Source organism: Dendroctonus ponderosae, unplaced genomic scaffold, assembly GCF_020466585.1.
Source record: "Dendroctonus ponderosae isolate FM_Combo_2020 unplaced genomic scaffold, Dpon_F_20191213v2 Dpon_F_20191213_163, whole genome shotgun sequence".
NCBI classification, from domain to species: Eukaryota; Metazoa; Arthropoda; class Insecta; order Coleoptera; family Curculionidae; genus Dendroctonus; species Dendroctonus ponderosae.
Window position 1 is genome coordinate 783 of NW_026017780.1, and position 19,050 is coordinate 19,832.

At 33.0% G+C, this 19,050-nt stretch overlaps 1 protein-coding gene across 1 annotated transcript in view; it reads left to right on the forward strand.

The window, feature by feature from the left end:
* Positions 1–775: 775 nt before the first annotated feature.
* LOC125503275 overlaps positions 776–19,050 on the forward strand; it is a gene marked incomplete at its 5' end in the record, with an annotated part of 30,416 nt that continues 12,141 nt past the window's right edge. The window contains 2 exon segments of the mRNA XM_048663340.1: positions 776–911; positions 8,597–8,730. Of these exon segments, the coding sequence (XP_048519297.1) occupies positions 776–911; positions 8,597–8,730 (270 nt within the window).

A 19,050-nucleotide genomic window follows, 5' to 3' on the forward strand; every position in this document is an offset into this window, starting at 1 on the left:
ATTTTGAAATATCACTGTATATTTTCGAATAGATTGTTGAAATCCCCATATATTTCCGTAGAGAGGTATAAAAATGCTGGGGATCAACTCCGAAAAGAGCCGAAAATAATCAACTTAATAAAATTTTGAAAAAAATCCAACAAAATTAAGAGGGAACAATTACTTAAATCACAGCAATCTTTCTGGAAATGTTGGTCTTACTTTTGAAAAAAATATATCATTATTTTATTGTTATATTACAACTTGAATGCATGCCCATCATATTTCTATAATAGTCAATGAGCAGCACATTAATAACATCAAACCTTCCTTACAAAAATACTTTTTACCGCGCTTAAGAAGTTAAACTTTTTCTAAACATGATTTTGAAGAACAGTAGTTTTGAACCAATCATTTGCTGTTAACTTTAGCTATTTTATGTTGTTGTTTTTGTAAAATGGATAATATTTTTTGCTGGCAAATTGGTTCTAAAGAAAATGGGCTGTAATCAGGTACACCACAAAGTAAAAATAATATAAAAAAAGTGTTACATTAATGCATAACCTAAATATGACAATAGTCGTAACCAAATTCATCAAATTTTGCTCGCACACGTGATAATTTGTTGCATTATTCACAAATTACATGCCATTTTGGTTTCCAATTATTAAAAGCCATCATTAATCATAAACTCTCAAATGCCGCTCGACATACACTCTAATTAACCGATTCATCATTGAAACTGTATGATTTATCGAAATGACTGTCGAATTGACGACCAAATTGTACGTTTCAGGAGAGCCGATCGAATGAACACCAAGTGGTCCTGCGAAACATCGGTTTCAATTTATCCGGAAACTTCAGCTGCGAAGTAACCACGGACGAGCCCTCCTTTGCAGCCATTACTGTAATCAAAGATATGCTGGTCGTCGGTAAGTAAATTTGTGGGGCTTCTGTCTTCTCTTTCGGGTTTTAAGTTAATTATAAACCCAAATTATTTATAAATTACTTCTAAAATCCACATTTTAAAGCAGTAAAAATGTACCTATTTGTACTTATTAGAGTGGAAACAGTTGGAACATCCAAACGTAAAGGGACCAACAAAAGGTCATTAAGTATTCCAACATTAGAAATCTAATTATTTTGGTTCTCTACGGCATTTACAATAGATATGAGCCAAAAAATTTAATTTGAAATTTGGCGAAAGGATAGAAATGTACTTATAAAGGAACAAAAATTACGAGAGCAGATTTTACTTTCTGGGAGATATGTGCTTAAGTGGGCATAAATTGAAATTTCGTTCGTATTTCTGGAAAAATATTACAAAGAGCAGGACGCTTAGGAAAATCGCTGTCAGTTTATTATGAAAGTCGGATCGTTAGTAGATAGAATATGATTTCCATAAAGAAATGTTTTAAATTCTCGAATATTACATTGTTAAAATCTCGCCACCTGCCTTTGATGTTTAATTATACTAGGACTTTTATACTCATATCTACTTATATAGTTCTTTGTGATCTATCTGACGCAACGTGGAATGCTTAGAATAAATGGAATAAAAAAAAATGTTGAATGATGCTTGCAAATCGTACATTGAAATTGGCAAAATATTGCTTCTCTCAAATAATTCGGCTGGGTTCTTTACGTCGATATAATCCAGTCTGATCTGCTTATTGATGTTTGTTTCGTTCTAAAGTCTGTCAGTATTAATTTTTTTTCATTTTAACTCCTAATTGGCTCAGGAAACTCCAGTCATTTAGCGAGTCAAAGAAGTCATAAACATCAAGGATACCGCTTTGCCTTGTTTTGAGCTATGTGAGGCGCATTATTTACTATAGGAAAGGTCTTTGCGAGAAAGTGATCAAAACTATGAAATTCACAGGGCTGATTATTCTTCCTTCGTAATGCCGATGTTATTTGATAAGTGCTGAGAAGCCGTTCGATGATCCAGATATAACGTACTCAACTTTTGCCATTTGCTGTTAAATCTAATATTTCTTATCTATTACTTCTAATTTACACACTAATACATCTCGAGCCAGATATGTACGGTATCTATGGTGTGTTCAGCGGTATTTCATTGGTAAAGTGTTTTTTTTTTTTGATACACGACATATTCTCTCTAAAAAATCAGTTTTCTTTTAATAATAATTTCTCGAGTTTATTGTACTTTCAAAATTTTGGGAAGAACGTGGAATTTTGACCAAATTTCGGCTGTTGAAAAAGTATACTTACTACTTACTAGTATAGAACTGAATTATTGATTATCTAGTTCAGTACTCGTGAGGTTTTGTCCTCATGTGAAACCTGTAAAACTCTGAAGGAATATTGAAAGAACCTGTTATTTTGTACCAAAGGCTGGAAATATTAGCGATAATTAAAATGCTACAAAACTATTATTTGTGTCGAAGTTTTCGAAAAAATTGGTCTATGAGCTAGAGAGCTAGTGTTTTGTGACACAATAACTCGGCATGTGTTGCCAATGTTGTATTTATTTTCTCCGCGGAATGAGTTTATATTGCAAGTTTTATTCCATTTTTTGTTCAAACTTTCAACTTTGTTTTGTTTCCAACTATCTACATCGACTGGTCCTGTTATTACTAGTTTGATGCTTATGAAACTACCACCAACCTATTTGCCATTAACTTCGTTTCTCAATTATCAAAGTATTTTGTTAGCTGTCTCAAGTTTCATTTTTTTTATAAATCCTATTGGTTGGTCGCTGTTGCCCGTTGCGTTTTTTACGCTAATCTGTGACACCTGTGCATACATGCTTTTATTTTGATGGATTTAGGGTTGGTTGTTGCTGCATTAACCTGACTTTTCAGGCATCATATTTTTCTTCCTCTTTAATGTTTCTTATTATTGAATTAATATTTATTAAACGCATTTGCTCTTTGATCGACGAAGAATTCCAACGAGCCATATACACCAAAACAAGTCCAGAATGAAAATGCTGCAGTATCCAGAAGCATCCAAAGATTCAACGACTTCAGAGCTGAGACAATAACGAAGACAACAAGGAAAAAAAGAGAAGCTTACAATTAAACAATAAAGAGTGCCGAAAAGGAGGTAAGATCAACAAAGAACCGAAACTTTTTGAAACAAGTACACGTTGAAAACGACGAGCTCAGAACTGATATAAAAGAAGTGATGCAAGCATAGATACAGTAACTAGGAACCTGAAGAAGGTGTACTAAAGAGCGGAGGCGAATGTACCAGAAACCGCGCTTGAGGGGATTAAAAGGGCAATAAACCATTTAAGGAATAACAAGACCCCTGGTGAGATCTCCACAACGACCGAGTGTGTAAAATATGGAGGAGAACATCTATAAACTGCCATACTGGAGCTACTGCAAAACATTTGGACAACTGAAACCCTACTAAAGGAGTGGGCTGAAGGTTTCATCATCCTGATTCATAAGGAAGAAGACCGGCTGTCCTGTAAAAAATCTAAGGGAATAACCCTGCTAAATATAACATACAAGGTGCTATCAAATGTACTAAGAGAACGCATGTCCCCACATGCAGAAGACAACCTAGGGAACTATCAATGCGGGTTCCAACTCCAAGAGATGCAAAACAGATTAAAGATTCACTATAAGACAGCTCCTAGAAAAAAGTTGGGAGTTTCACAGAGTGGCCCAACAACTTTTGTAGATTTCCACCAGGCATACGATAGCATTACTACCGGAAGTATCTGGCAAGCGTTGGAAGGCACAGGGGTACCAAAAAAGGTCATAAAAGAAACCAAGTAATGCGTAGAAAACTGTAAAGCCGAAGTTTAGAAGACATGTTCCAGGAAAGAACAACACGGAGACATTATCTATCAACAATAGCCTAAAACAAGGCGATGTATTGTCACCATTGCTCTTTAACATAGGGCTGGACATGGATATCAAAGAAACGAAGATTGGTCTGGAAATATTTCCAAATAAAGGCCCAAAAATGATCTTGGCATTGCCGACGACATTGATACGGGAGTACGATAGAAATTTTCATGGACATAGAGAAGGAGAACAAGAAGGTAGGGCTCACGATCAACGAGGACAAGACCAAATATATGCATACCAAACGGAGAGCAGGAAGGGACATAATAGGACAACAAATAACCATGGACACCTATAATTTCGAATGCGTAAAACAATTTAAGTACCTAAGAACAGTCATAACCTCGGATAACGATATCAGTAGCAAAATAAAAGCAATAATTCAAAAGGGCAATAAATGTTTTTTTCGCCTTATATGAACTGCTTAGGTCCCCACTTATCTAGGAACTCTAAAATATGAATATATTTGGCAGTAGTCATGCCAAGTGCGATTCGGAAACATGGACACTGACGAAACAGAACTAACTAGTGGTAAGACGCTTTGAACGAAAGATGTTGTGGAAAAATTTTGGGCTTACAGTAGATAAGAAAACGGGTGTCGAAGAAAACAAATGAGGAGCTCAAGAACAGGCACAAAAGACAGAGTTTAATAACACAAAGCACAAAGACTTAGATGGACCGGACACGTACAGAGATCGCCGAATGAACGTCTTTTGGAAGACTTTAGGACCTTTAGGAAGACCAAGGCTCAAATGGAGGAACAATATCAGGGAGGGTGTAGAAAGCTTGGGAGTACGAGACTGGAAGGAAGTTGCGTTGGAGAAGAATAGATGGAGACGAGTCGTAGATGCAGCTAAGATCCTCGAAGGGTTGTGACGCTGCGAGAAGTAGATTTGCGCTTTCAATCGTTATTTCTCCAATTTCGTTTTTGGTATTTTTATTGTCTTCAAGTATATTGAATGAAATACTGTAAGTTTTCGTCATTTTTGTAGAATCTGTACACTCATCCTACTGTCCAAGTATTCGCGGTTGTTTGCTCTCGTCTTTATCGGCTTCCGCTTTGTCAAGTTGCCCAAATAAATTTTGCGAGTTGGTCAAATCACTCTTCAGTATCCTGCTTGTTTACTTGCCTATGTAGCTTTCATTTTTTATTGTATGCTTTATGATTTTTTTGTTCTTATCACTTTTTGCCTCAATGACTCGAATGACTGAGGCTTTCAAATTCCGTCTGTAGCGATTTCATTGAAACAGTGCTAAGAAACAAATGCGTCTCTATCGCTGTCATCAACACGAGTATAAAATATATTTAAAGCAGTTAATGGTCTGATTCGTCGTTCGATCAAGATCGAATATTCGATGTCCACATCAGGATAAGAACTTTTAAAGATCAAGATTGTCACTGTTGTTAAAACACTGAATTGTTATAATTTTTATGCTGAATAAAGCATTTTATATAAGCGTAATTTAAACATGAAAGGACATTAGACAGTAGCAGAGAGACACGTACTCATACGAAGTTTAAAATAAATCAAAACTAAACTAGATAACACAATTCAAATTCAATATAAATAATCCTGTTGCCTAAGATATAATTTTTGTCTCTTATTCTCATTTTGTAAAAAAATAGAATATTTCTCAAATGAGCGTTTAAATTTACAATACCTTTTTTAACATTTTGTGTGAAGTTTGATACTAAATGTAAAGCTTTAATAATACCACTGACCCAGAAATAGGAGTTTGGCACTAACTGTTTATAGATATTACTGCAACTTATCATTTCCTACGACAGTAGTAGTAGTTAGTAATCCGCTTTTTTTCCTAATGACTACGTCAAACATAAAATAAAAATCAACAAAAAATTATCACCATGTCGTTCTACAAATAAACAATCCGAAAATCCCAATGGATAGCTTTATGGGTATTGGCACAATTGGAAATACCCACATTAGTGCAGCGGGTGATTTATTGCCAGCATCAGCATATTTTGCACAACAATAAAAGTCACTCACATAAGCATACAAATTAGATTGTTTGAAAAATACCGTCATTTTTCAACCAACGTATTTTGAGAAAAATGCTCAAGTGGTTTCATTTCAACGTAGCTTTACGAAGTCACACCTAAGTCAGACCATTCACAGTAACACACATTTTTCATTGTAGTGGTCAGAATATATGCATCAACGCATAAAGAATAATAATCTAAAAATGTATTTTAGATGTAACTTAGAAGGTTTAAAGAGATTCATAAGCGCATTTAGGTTATATCACCACACGAAAATTATAAATATGTATTTAGTAACAGATTTGGTCTTTCATTATCAACGACTGTTTGAAAGTGTTGGAATAATTTTAAAGATTCATTCAGTGCCCTCTATCTGGGAAAAATATAGGTCTAAGAGTGCTTCAATTAGAGTAGTTTATTTTCATAATTAAGTTAAATACATAATAATATGTGAACCTAAAAGAAATGTTTGAATTCTCAAGGAAAATAAATTTGTATACCTGTCTGAATTACGAATATGAAAATTACCAAAAATATTACTAAAACTTCTTGTAACAAAAATTGGGAACAACGAAATCATAATTGTTCATGTAGTGCTTATAGTTATTGATTTTCACCTGTGAATCTGTCCGTCTTTATACATAGCTAAATCAAATGAATTAACATGTGAAATTAAGCTGTAAATAAAGAAGACAATTTTTTAATAGATCTGTGATTTCTCATTTATCATAGATGAGGAGAGATATAGAAGGAAAAAAGGAAGATTGATCGGTTTCCAACATAGTTACAAGTTTTAACATTTGAACAGCACAATTTATAAACTAAAAGATTGCCGTTGTGCTTTCCCTATACACATTTATAGAAACGTGAAATAAGGTCCCCAAATATAATAATATTGAGAAATAGAATTAATAATATAATCCAAGTAATCTTCCAAGTTAAAGAGCTTCAAGTAAGCCTTGGTAACCACTCAATAAAAAATGTTATTTTATATTCATCCTGGAGACATAACACCGGCAAAAATGTTAACTTTTACGTGTTAAATATTTATAGAAAAATCTGCATTTGCAACATGTTCGTTTAGGCATTCATTCTAAGATTTTGAAATTAAAATGAGTTTACGATCCGGCCTGCTCCCTCTACAATGTGAAACAATTACACGAAAAAAGGTATGAAATGTAAAAACCCGTTAATTGTGTAATTAACAATGAAAAAATACAGATAATATTAAATTGAATTGACAAAATTTTAACTCCCATCAATTTTTTATTTAGTTTTTGTGTGCCTATATTCGATCATTCCTTTATTTGGGTACATTGGTCCAATTAGGTTTCTTTATAGGGCCCTATCCATTTGCCTGATTAATTGCTCACAGTTTATTTGAAAGTTCCAAAAAACTATTGTCCAAGAGGTTTAAAAACTATTAGGAGCTCAAAGTAGTCCTGGTAAAAAAATGAATCAACCACGTTTCCAATTTTTGATATCAACCCTGCATACATTCACGTTAAAGTCGTGCTGGAACGACTGAAGACTGGTCTCTCTAAGGTTTTCTGAGCACCACTGTGACACTTTGGTGATTTAAAGTTCTATTTCGGGTAAAACTGGTTTAAGATGCTTAACAAATTGCTTGTAAAAATGCTGATATTGCTTAATGGGTTTAAACAGCCAGTGTCAGAAAATTAGTCTCGAAAAATCATCAAGAAGAAGATCGTATGTCCCGGTTGCACATGGTAAGCACTGTTAATGTCTTACTTAAAACAACTTAAAAACCAACTTGCTTGAGATGCAACTGTCAATAATTTTGTTTCAGTTTATGGTTTAAATTGTAACAGAAGCAGGTTGCATCCAAAACTATTTTCAATTTTCAAATCTCAGAAACGATGGCTTAAAGCAACATTTTTGGAAATCATTTTTTTCTGTTGAAACGATCAGAAAAAGTAAAACTACTTATAATTAGATTTTTTACATATTCAGTGATGTAACAGGCAAGAGCAAAAAATCATCGATAAGATCATATTGTTTTCTTGTTTTGCAACAAAAGTTTTATTAACTAAATTCCATTTCACTTTTGACGCTTCTCGAAAAATATTTAAAAAACTCATTTTTAACAAGCGTGGAGCTTTCAATAGCACAAACAACAAATAAATTTTGTTTAAAACAAAATTTTCCTTTTCATTCTCATCACTGTGCCGACAATGCCGTTTTAGAGTTCTGGAAATTTCAGATTTGAAACTCTCTGTACATGAATTATTCCTTATTCACTAACTGAATTTAAGGCATCTGTGGTAGTTTGCGTATCTGAATTCAATAGGGGCGGAAAATATAACGTTTGAATGCAGACAGATACATGCTACTAATACCTCGATTGCGATCCTTGGCATTCGTGATGTGCATTTTGTTGATTCCAATGTAAACCGCAAGTTTCCAAATTTTTGTTGCAAAAGCCGTTGAATATATGTAGATAGTATTTTTGACTGGTAACTGAAATGTTCACATCTTTGCTTCCTTAAGATTTCACGGTTTTAAAGATTAAAACCGTAGTAACTGCGATGTTAATATGCTTAATTGAGTTACTTTTAGTCGTTCGGAATTGGTAAGTTTTAACATAGCGACTACCATTATCATGACATTCTAAAACTAAAAGTATTGAGGCCGAAATCTATCGACAGCTCCCTACAACGCTACTACTTATTGGAATTTCCCAAAGGCTATAAAATGTTGTCGCTTAACGGAAAAGTTTCCGCCACCTTAAGCATAACACAATAAATTATACACTTTGTTACAGTTTTGCCGAAAAGCCCTCCAAGTCTAACTACGGATAAAAGTTTCTACGAGGTTGGGGATGTGTTGAGAGCAAACTGTAGTTCGCCGCAATCCAGACCAGCTGCCACCCATACCTTTATATTAAATAATATCGTGGTAAGTACTGGCAACATATTTCAAACTTAATATGAATTACTCGTATCAGGGAGGGAAGTCAAAATATTAGGGTCAAGTGACTTTTTATCACATTACTCTGTGGGGTTAAAGTTATATGTAAAGCGATATTTTAACTAAAATTGCGAGTATTTGCTTTTGTTGGCCTACAACTATCAAATTTTAATTTAGAAATTAAACTAGAGTTAGTTCTACTTCTCCAATAAAATTATCCGCAGAATACGAGTTTCCATTTGTTTTATGAATCAGACGATTACATCCGGTGTGGTACAAAAGTACGGAATAATCCAAATAAATCGCAATCCGCGCACCGGATTTGTATCAAACATGACAAATAATGATTTAGTTTATTAAAAGAATAATACTTAAGCTTGCCTGCTTAAAGAACAAAAGAACTGATAATAAACTAGATAAAATATATAAATAAAAACTGATTAAATGAATCATACGCTTTATTTGCAAAAATGTTTAAAAATCTAATTTTTATGTAAAAATGAATTAACGTTTATAAGTAAAATTTGTTGCAGATGCTTTTTACCGTGTTCGAAGTATTACCCGAGTTACTTTTGGTACCACCAAAAATACTTAAATACTTTTAAAAAATATGTCGACCTTACAACGTCGATATAACTAACTTTCATTTCATCTTGTGACTGAATTTATATCTAAAAATGGCAAGCTTGCTTAAATGCAGGTGCACATTCTGCTTACAACGTTTATTATTTTACATTTCAACTGTGATGGAATTTATGTCTTAGACTCTAATTTTGGTAGCATAGCTCATATGCAACTGTACATTCTGCTTAGTTTGCTGATTATAGGCATATACATCTCGAGCGAAGTTTATTAATGAGAGAAATCCCTTTTTTTAACACCTATTACAGAACGTCAGAAAACTAAATATTTCTAGACTAAAAATGCTGAATTAATATCTGATCCATATCTGAACGATTATGGATTCTGGAGAACGAAACAGTAATTCTTATATACGAAAAGTGATAAACACAATAATCAAGACAACACGCCACTATACATACATATTTTCCGTTGAGAAATGGTTACTGAAACTGCTGCAATTGGATGGAGCGCTCGACGATGCCGCATCGGTTATGTGCTGACGCGAACCACTTTTTCTGTTCTATGAGACGGTTCCAAAAAACGTTTAAATCGGCAAACGGCTGCGGCTAGTGCGAAGTGCGCACAACTGTTTAGGTTTTTATGTTTTATGAGACGGTTCCAAAAAGAACGGTTTAAGTCGGCAAACGGCTGCAGCTGGAAAGATTGCTCGACGTTGTCGCATCGGTTCTGTGCTGGTGGGCACCGTCGTTACGGTTTTATGAGAAGGTTCCAAAAACAACCATTTAGCTAATCGGTAAACGGCTGCAGCTGGTTCGAAGTGCGCTCGACTGTTTCGGTTTAATGATACGGTTCCAAAAAGAACGGTTTAAATTGACAAACGGTTGCAGCTAGATAAATGCTCGACGGTGTCGCATCGGTTCTGTACTGTTGCCAACGGCTTTTTCGGGTTTCTGAGACGGTTCCAAAAACAGCCGGTTAAATCTGCTAGCTGTAACTACGGTTTCAGGTTACACGTTTCTAACAATGTTATTTTAGCGGTTACGTTAAATACCGACCATCCCTACTAACACATTATCAGTTCGATTTATTACCAAAAACTAGCTCAAAACAGAAAATTCAAAGTTCTAATGTGTCAGGTATCTATAACAAGTAACCTTTCGCCTATTGGCATTTTAAGATCTAATGCATTAAAATAATAAGTTTTGACTGACATTTTCTTAGTAACTTTAAATATTAAAAGAAACTTTCAGGAGTGTTTAGAGGAATGTTTAGAATTTCAAACAAAACTGAATAATCGCGAAAATATTACAGTTTCAGTAGGAATCCAACAATGGCTGTATCAACCTATATGACAGTGACGTCACTATTTCAGACGTCATATTGAAATGTACTCATGTCTGAGATTAGTTCGAAAGAATGTCTTTCATATTGGGCTGTTGCCAGCTTGAGCGTTTGTTGGCGGTGATTTAAAAATATTAATTTCTGTTGAATCATATATTTTTGTTAGAGCGCAGTTATATGTAAATTTATAAAACTATCTCTATTTTTCGCTGTACATGAATTGGACTTTAGTCATTAATATTGCTTGATCTAAGTGCATAAATTAATTTTTTTTGTCTACCAATTATAAGAATATACAAAATAGAGGAACTAAAGGATGGTGTTGAAAATATGAGCAAACTGAACTGTTTTGGGCCCTTGAAATTTTGTCAAACATTTTCGACGTGCGAAAATAACAGATACAAAAATATGTATGGAGAAATTGAAATTATATCTTGGAAAAATTTACAGAAACTGCTAGCACTCGCCAAGAAATTAAATCAGTAATTTTCATATTTTTCCATACTTCCGCGAATTGTAACAATTTGGATTGTTGCTGGCCGGTTATCTCGTCGTAATGGCATTAAAGAAAAATTAGATTAGTTGTCCGGAAATTAATTCCCAATATTTTTATTATTGTTAAATTATTCACCAAGACCGGGAGCTTATGGTAATTCTTCTCTCGTTTCAAATGATTTCGTGCATCTGCTGTGAAAGTGTGCATGTGTCAATTATTATCATTTCTAGATACTTTTTAACGAAATAAATCATCGGCTATGATGGGGAGATATTGATAACTAGGAAATTTGAACATGCAATATAATTTGCCGACGCTTCGATCAACTGAAAATTCCATCAATAATCCTGCACAATTTGAACTGTTGAGGAATAGCAAAATAAATTGGAAAAATAGATACTTAGAATCTAGTTATAATACCTATATTATGTCAACTAATTTGATTTGAGTTACGTAAAAGTCACTCAAAGAACATAATTTATATCAATTTGGAATGAAATAGCGGTTGCTTTTTTGTTAATTACTAGTATAGGGAATTTAATAGCGATTTGTCCAACTCCATACAAAAGTAAAATATTGTTAACTGTAACAAAGGTTTAATACCAATTTGATTACGTTCTCTGAGCAATGTGTGCAATAATTTGAAAATGGAAATTAAAATTCAGCTGAATATCTACTCATTACACTGCATTTTAAATATTAAATACTTTTTCAAAAATTGCCCGTGGGAATTAATTAATGCTGATCGATGATTTAAATAAGAAAAAATTGCATAATCAATTACCAGGAAAATCCTGGAATAATTAGAAATATTAAAAAGCTACATGATTGTTTCAATATTTGACCAGATACCTCTAGCGAAGTATAAAAACAAATCATTTGTTTCGGCTATAAGCCTCCAAACCTGTGTAATCCTGCAAAATATGTAGAACATGGTAATTACAATTTGTTTTAAACATTAGCAGCTAATGGAGTTTTAAACATAAATGGGGATTTCGAATATTTGCATAATGTGTCTGAACGGTCTTGGATAACATCGTTATAGTTGCTTATCCAAATCCGTTCTTACATTTTCCATTTTAAGACAAAATCGACTGAAGAGTCACATTTGTTACCAGAAAACTTTTTCATCAACCTTCTGTTGTCTTTCTGTTCGTACTTTAGTCACCATTACGAGAGTTTGTATATTATCAATTTATATCCGAAACTTTATGAAACACGCAATTTAAGACTTTGAAATTGAAGAAATTTTAATCTGATCATGTCGAATGAAGGTAAACATTCACGTGAGTAGAAAACTTTATCTAATATTTCCTAAAAACAAATAAGAGTTTTATTGCGGAACGAAATCGAACATTGACTCTGCCGAGATAGAGATAAATATAATATAATTACCAAAGAAGGCATTAGTGGAAAACAAAAATACGTTTTTGTTGTATCAGAGTGTAAGCACAAAATAAATGCAATTATTACAGTAAGACAACATTCACTTCAGSGTTATTACGTTTTTCATCATCTGTAAGTTGTACCAGTCAATCAGATTGCACTACAACCAAGAAATAGCACCGCCGTAAGATTGCATTTTTGGTAAATTAATGTAAATGAAGAGTTCCTTATGTATGCAGAAATTAATCTACTAYGATTAAATATAATTATTTATTGTATAATGTCAAGCAATAATTTAAAAATATACTCTAATTATAGATTACGACCTCATAAATAAATATAAATCATTAATGAAAAAACCATAATAGTATAATTTGCAGATAAGGATTCGCAAACAAGATAATAGTTAGTTAGAAGTTAACAATTTTTAGTTAGAAGCAGAAGTAATTAATCGTAGCAATTCTTGGAGTTATAGCTGATTAAGTACTCAGTAAATGGTGAGTAGTTGTTCTACTAAAAGAAAAAAAAAGGAAGAGTCAATGATCGGAACAAAACATCTTTAACAAATTCGGTTTAGTTGCTCTTTCTTAAATGGATCAGTAATTATTTAATCAGCAAAAGACGAATAATGAAGAAATATCCATTTAATGAATAGCGGTTACAAGTTTTTGAGAATTGGCTTAAACAAGAAAACATTTTTTTAACAAGTATATAAATAATAATAAACGCATTTATTGGAAGTATGTTGCACATTTTGATCAATAGATGTAAATTCACTATAAATAGAGTACAGTGTGAGAACTTAAAAAAAATAAACAGTTCAAAAGTTTCTACAACTGCAAAACACAGATCTATCTCTGATGGTGGCACGGAATGCTATTATTCATTGAATGATTCTATGAACCAAAGTACAACCCAAAGTTTGATTCAAAGACATCCGTATAAAAAAGGTCTAGGCTATTTAAAACTCGACACTTCGGAAATTAAGGTTTTAAGTTGTTATCATCCATCTTCCCGTTGATAAATCACGGTTGCATTCCAGATTGAAATGTGATGGGGCCAATCAGTCAAACGTTGAATTTTGTTCTTAATTCGAAATCTCGTTGCCGGGCTCCCCTTTTAAAAACAACAAGGAAAAATATGTTCATATTTAATATAAAGGCTGTAGCTTCCAATCTCGTGGTTTTTTAAATTAACGCTTTCAATTATTTACAAAAGTTTCAACAAAACTATTATTTTGGTATCCAGTAGCCTCGTGAACCAATTTTAAAAGTCCGGAACTATTCAATTAAACCCAATTGAAAAATATTAGCAATACATGCAAGTAGATCACTGAACACTTTTAATTGTTTACACTGTAAACTTTACAGTTTGAGTATAATCATAGATTAATTATCCTTTCGGGGTGCTAAAAACGCAYCAGTAACAACAGCTCATATAGCTATATTATGTTAGCTTTCTCATCAACTCAAATATCCTCAACTCATCATATCGGTTAACGTCGTTAAAACTCTTTCCAGAAGAATGACCTGGTAATCTCTGACTCTATGCAGATAATAATATGTTAAAGCAGTATTGACCAATACGAATAATATGATTTTATTGTCTGTCTCAACACTACTGCCAATGAGTTTAATTCAGAAATTTTGATCAATTCACTGCTTGATAGCACTGCCTTAATAAAAGTAAATTGGTTGAGTTAATGGCACAGTCTCCTCCAGTTTAAAAAAGTGCGTATCGAAAACGTGCCAATACCATATCGAGTGACAGAAATCAATTGCTGCTTCAATTTTATTCGTTCACTTTTAATGGGATATCAATAAACAACACACAATGGTTTCTAAAACCTTTTAAGTCGGTAAATCGATTGAGCTGTAAAAACAAAGCGACAAAACGCTGGCTGTGACCATTTGTTTTTCTCGTAACTGCTCAATTATTTCCAACAATTTATTCCAATTAACTCTCCTGTGCTGGATTGCCCCCTCTGATGAGACAAACGAAGTGAACGATGTCTAATAAGATGTTTATTTCTGCTTCTATCTAGGTATGACTATTTGGAATTAATTAATAAACTCTTACAGTTTTTAATGTTACATATCGGGTTCCCTGCTAAACTCTGTCCAAACAAATGTGGATTCAACTAAATTATAATTTTAAGAAAAAGTTGAAAAGTTTTAAAAAAATAACTGGACGCTTGCATCTCTTGCTGCCACATTCAAAGGAACAGAATTAAGGCGGAAACATTTTATACCGCCACACGACTGAGATTCCATAATTATTTAAGGTAGTTTACGGTTTCTTCTAGCAGAAACATTACCTTAAATTCCTTTGATTTGTGTAATTACACATCGGCCCTATCTAAACTGATTCTATAGCGTTTGGGTTTCTTCTTGTATACCATTTAAGCGTTGACGTGGGTGGCTGCGGTTTTCATGCCCACGAAAGAAAGATAAGTAATAAATCCCACGTACCCCGTTTTAATAATTCCTTTGTGCCTTTATTCGCCCAAAAATTCATACTAAACCGTGACAGCTAAAAGTTTAGTTAGTTTATATTCAAATTACACACATATAAACTAAGCTCCCCTAAATCATTGCATGTGAACCCAATGCTAATACTCATTATTTGATATAGAGAGCGATATTATTTAGAACAATAGGCACATGCATATTGCAATATAGACCTATAATAATTTTTGATCTGGCACTAATTAAATCTTCACTGCCAAATTTGCAGCTAATATTATCCATTGTGCAATAAATAAGTATCCCAAATTAGACTAAAATTCGATTAGTGCATGTCCACACAAAACTTATTCAGTAATACCCCGATACATAATTTGAAATTAAAACTATTTGTTGCAGAACTGCACATACGCATAGTTTTGCATATTTTAAGGGTTTCACCTATTTAATTGGTTCACGTGATTTTATGGCGATGGCAAAATAGAAGTATTAATTAAGTTTGTTTAGTACAGAACCGGAGGGCTCTGAAAATGATCTTCAATCTTTTGAAGGAAAACAGAAACATGAAAATAAATTAGGGTGGTTAAACGAATACCAAAAATTCAGCTACCTAATAAAAGTCTCAAAGAAAAAAAAATGGATTGTGTTCAATTTAACATCCGTCGTATGCATAATATGGCTCAACAAAACTTCAAATAATTAATATTTTTAACACAACATTTTGCTAGCAGTGCATATTGCCGTCAGACACAACGTAGTCGGTGCCTTTATATTAAGAGAGGAATAACGCGATTTAATGCGTCTTAATAATTGAGGCTCTACTGGAAAAATCTATTACATACGTTAAAATGGCAACCAGACCTTTCAGAAATATGAAGCGTAACATTTAAGGCGTAAAAACAGATTAATAAGAAAAGCCATTAAATTTCCTGTTAAAACAGGAAATTCAATTCGAATTCACTAATTTTTTATTTAATTATTGATAGTAAAGAAGAACGTTTTTAATAGTAGGTAAATAAATTTACCATTTATAACTTTAACTCATAACTCATCGGTTAATGAGTTATGAGTCATTTATTAAAGGGTTACGAGCCCGAGACTGGAATTTTCACACCTAAAAAAAAGGTTTCCAACATTTTTTCTTAGTAACGTTTTACTACTTTGTTCAGACAACTAAAAAAGTAATCTAGATTTTCCTAACAACACAACTGAGTCAAAAGAAAGTCGACGAGTTCTCTTGTAAAATCGATCTGCTAATTTTTTTGCATAAAAGGTTCAGTTTGCCAGTATTTTACGGTAAAACGTTAGTAAAAACGCGGTTTTCTGTTTAGACAATATTGTTTAGAAATATTGACCTCCCCATTTTTTAACAGTTTTCCAAATAAATGATTCTAAACTTTCGCTTTTTCAATTCGGGAAAAATGTTTCGAAAAAGACCCAGAACTAATTATTATGGTTTTGTCCATAATTCGAAGCKGCAAAAAGTTTTCGAAAAATGTCTGCAAAGCGGTTAAAGAGGCGAGTGTTCCAATAAAAATTGTCTTACAATTGTTCACAGAAAATACCCCAAGATTGTTAGTATTTTAAGTAAAACTAAAAGATAATGCTATTTTTGGGTTGAAAGAATTGATTAATAGAAACTTTTTTTGTAAAAAAAAACGTTTTTGTAAAATTTTTACAAAGCCATAAATTTATCTTGTAATGTTTCGCGTAACAGACCTCCAGATCGTCAGTACTTTTAAGCGAAACTCTACAAAATAGATCGCTTTTGAATAAAAAATAAAGCAAAAAAATTAAGTCAAAGCTAAAAACCCGCATTTAAAAAAAACTCTACACTCTTCAGAGGTCTACAGTCTACAGTAAACTTTCGCGTATTTCATAAAAAATTATTTTATTTTAGTTCCAAATTCGACACTGGAAAAGGATTTCACCTTTTTTTCGCGAAAATACCGTACGATTGTCAACATTTTTAAGTGAAACTGAGGAAATTGAGCATATAGAAGAAAGAGTAACTTGGCTAACACTGGAAAAATCTGAACTTTGAAGAACTTGAAAGAAATTTAAAAAATATTATTGAGAAATAGCCCTTCTAAAAACAAGTAAAAAAGTCATCAACATTTTCCCGGCAGCGGAACTGAGTTAGTGCGCCGGTGCGATAAAAAATTCAGGCCCAGGCTTATTATGTATAAGTATATAAAATCGTCTTGTTGCTTGTATTTTTTAAATTGTTGTGTGATTGCTGCAATTGTTGATTGTATTTTTAGAAAACACATTCACTTTAAGCGAGTAAATATATACTTATACGCTTGCTACATTTCATTCTAGATTTAAATTATATAACGTTATTGCATTTTTTGCTACAATGTTTAAATATTGTGAGAAGGGATGATTGATTGTGAATGGGCCGATGAGAGGCTCGAATAATGCTTTTTCTAATTCTAATAATGCTAACTCCGTTTTTATTTTGGACACAACAGGTACCACTTCAATGCAGTTTTCAATTTTCAGCTAACAAACAAACCCCAGCTATCAGCACATTTCTGCTTCTGATAGGTCAAAGCCCCAAAATTTCCGACTTCACCTGGGTATTAGGAAATTTAATAGCTAAATTGAGTTGGTTCAATACTTCTATGCAGTCATGTTTCAACATTATGATTTCTGCCTTTACTGAAAAGTGTTGAGACTCTAAAATCGAATTAATTAACTCTTACACAAGTGTGCCGCTTGATAAAGTTTCCTTTGACCATCCACCGAATTAAATGACTTCCACCCTTTCCTGCAAAGCGACTTCCGCTTCTCAACTTTATATGACGTTAAATAAAAGGAGATTTAATATCCTAGATGGAATTTTGAAGAGCTACTTGTTTGTAACATTTTCAATTTAATTTTACGGGTTTACCTTAAGCGAGAAAAATGCCTCCATCATCTTTTATCCAGCAGCAAGTATTGATAAATGGAATTTCTATAGGTATACGTCATAGAAACATATGCATTTTTGGTAAACCACGTAAGTAATAACACTTTACGTTGTCGGTACTGGATAATCGTATTATAGAAAATAATCACAAAGTTACACTTAAGATACAGTTGCCGCAAAATGGGGCAAGTGTATATGAAATACAAGGAAATATGTTTGATGGTTATTTTCAATGAATTGTTCACTACAAGATGATGCAAAATTAGCGCCGATTCATTTAAGGAGTTAGACAAGAATACAAAAAAATCAGTGTGTTTGTCCAAGTCGTCAGTTCTGGAAATCTCAATATTGCATTTGCCATCAAGCAGCATTTTGAGATACCGGGTCTATGACTAATCGTACAATCGAAACATTTGCGAGACATGCTTTAACTTAACATATTTTTTTAATTGAAAATATGTATATTTCTCTATCCTTGTTAAGGCGCTAGTAAGGTAAAGTTCTTAATACCACTTCTGTTCGACTTTTTTTTATCTGCTACAATGTCGTGTGTCAAATCCATCTTCATGAGAATAAAAATCAATACTAAAATCTCCACTTAAAATGAATGGTTATTTATGGTAGTTTTGGCCAAGTGAACTGGAACCTTAAGGCCTTTGAATGCGAAAGGAGCGAATGATCCAATTTATACATACGAATTCGCATAAAGGACACTCGTCCACACATAATTCTTATTTCATAACTTTAATAATGATCTCTAATGGTAAAATAAACTCATAGCTTTAAACAATGATTTTTTTGGTATCTTAGCCACACTACCAATGTATGCTTCATTTCTAGCACATTAACATGATCATTAATAATTATTTGTGTATTTTTTGGTATGCGGTAAAGTGTTATGTTCCGTGTTTAGTTTAGTTAGTCACAAATAAAAACATTATCTATGCTATAATAAATTGTAAAAAGCTTTATAAATATTGCACCAAACCTGCTAATGGCAAAATAAAGTAAGATTGGATAACGAGGTTTCAACAAATTTTGAAACGGCTACTTACTTTAACATAATATTTCCATAAATTATTTCGCTGATGTATTTACTTATTGAAGCATCCCGTAAC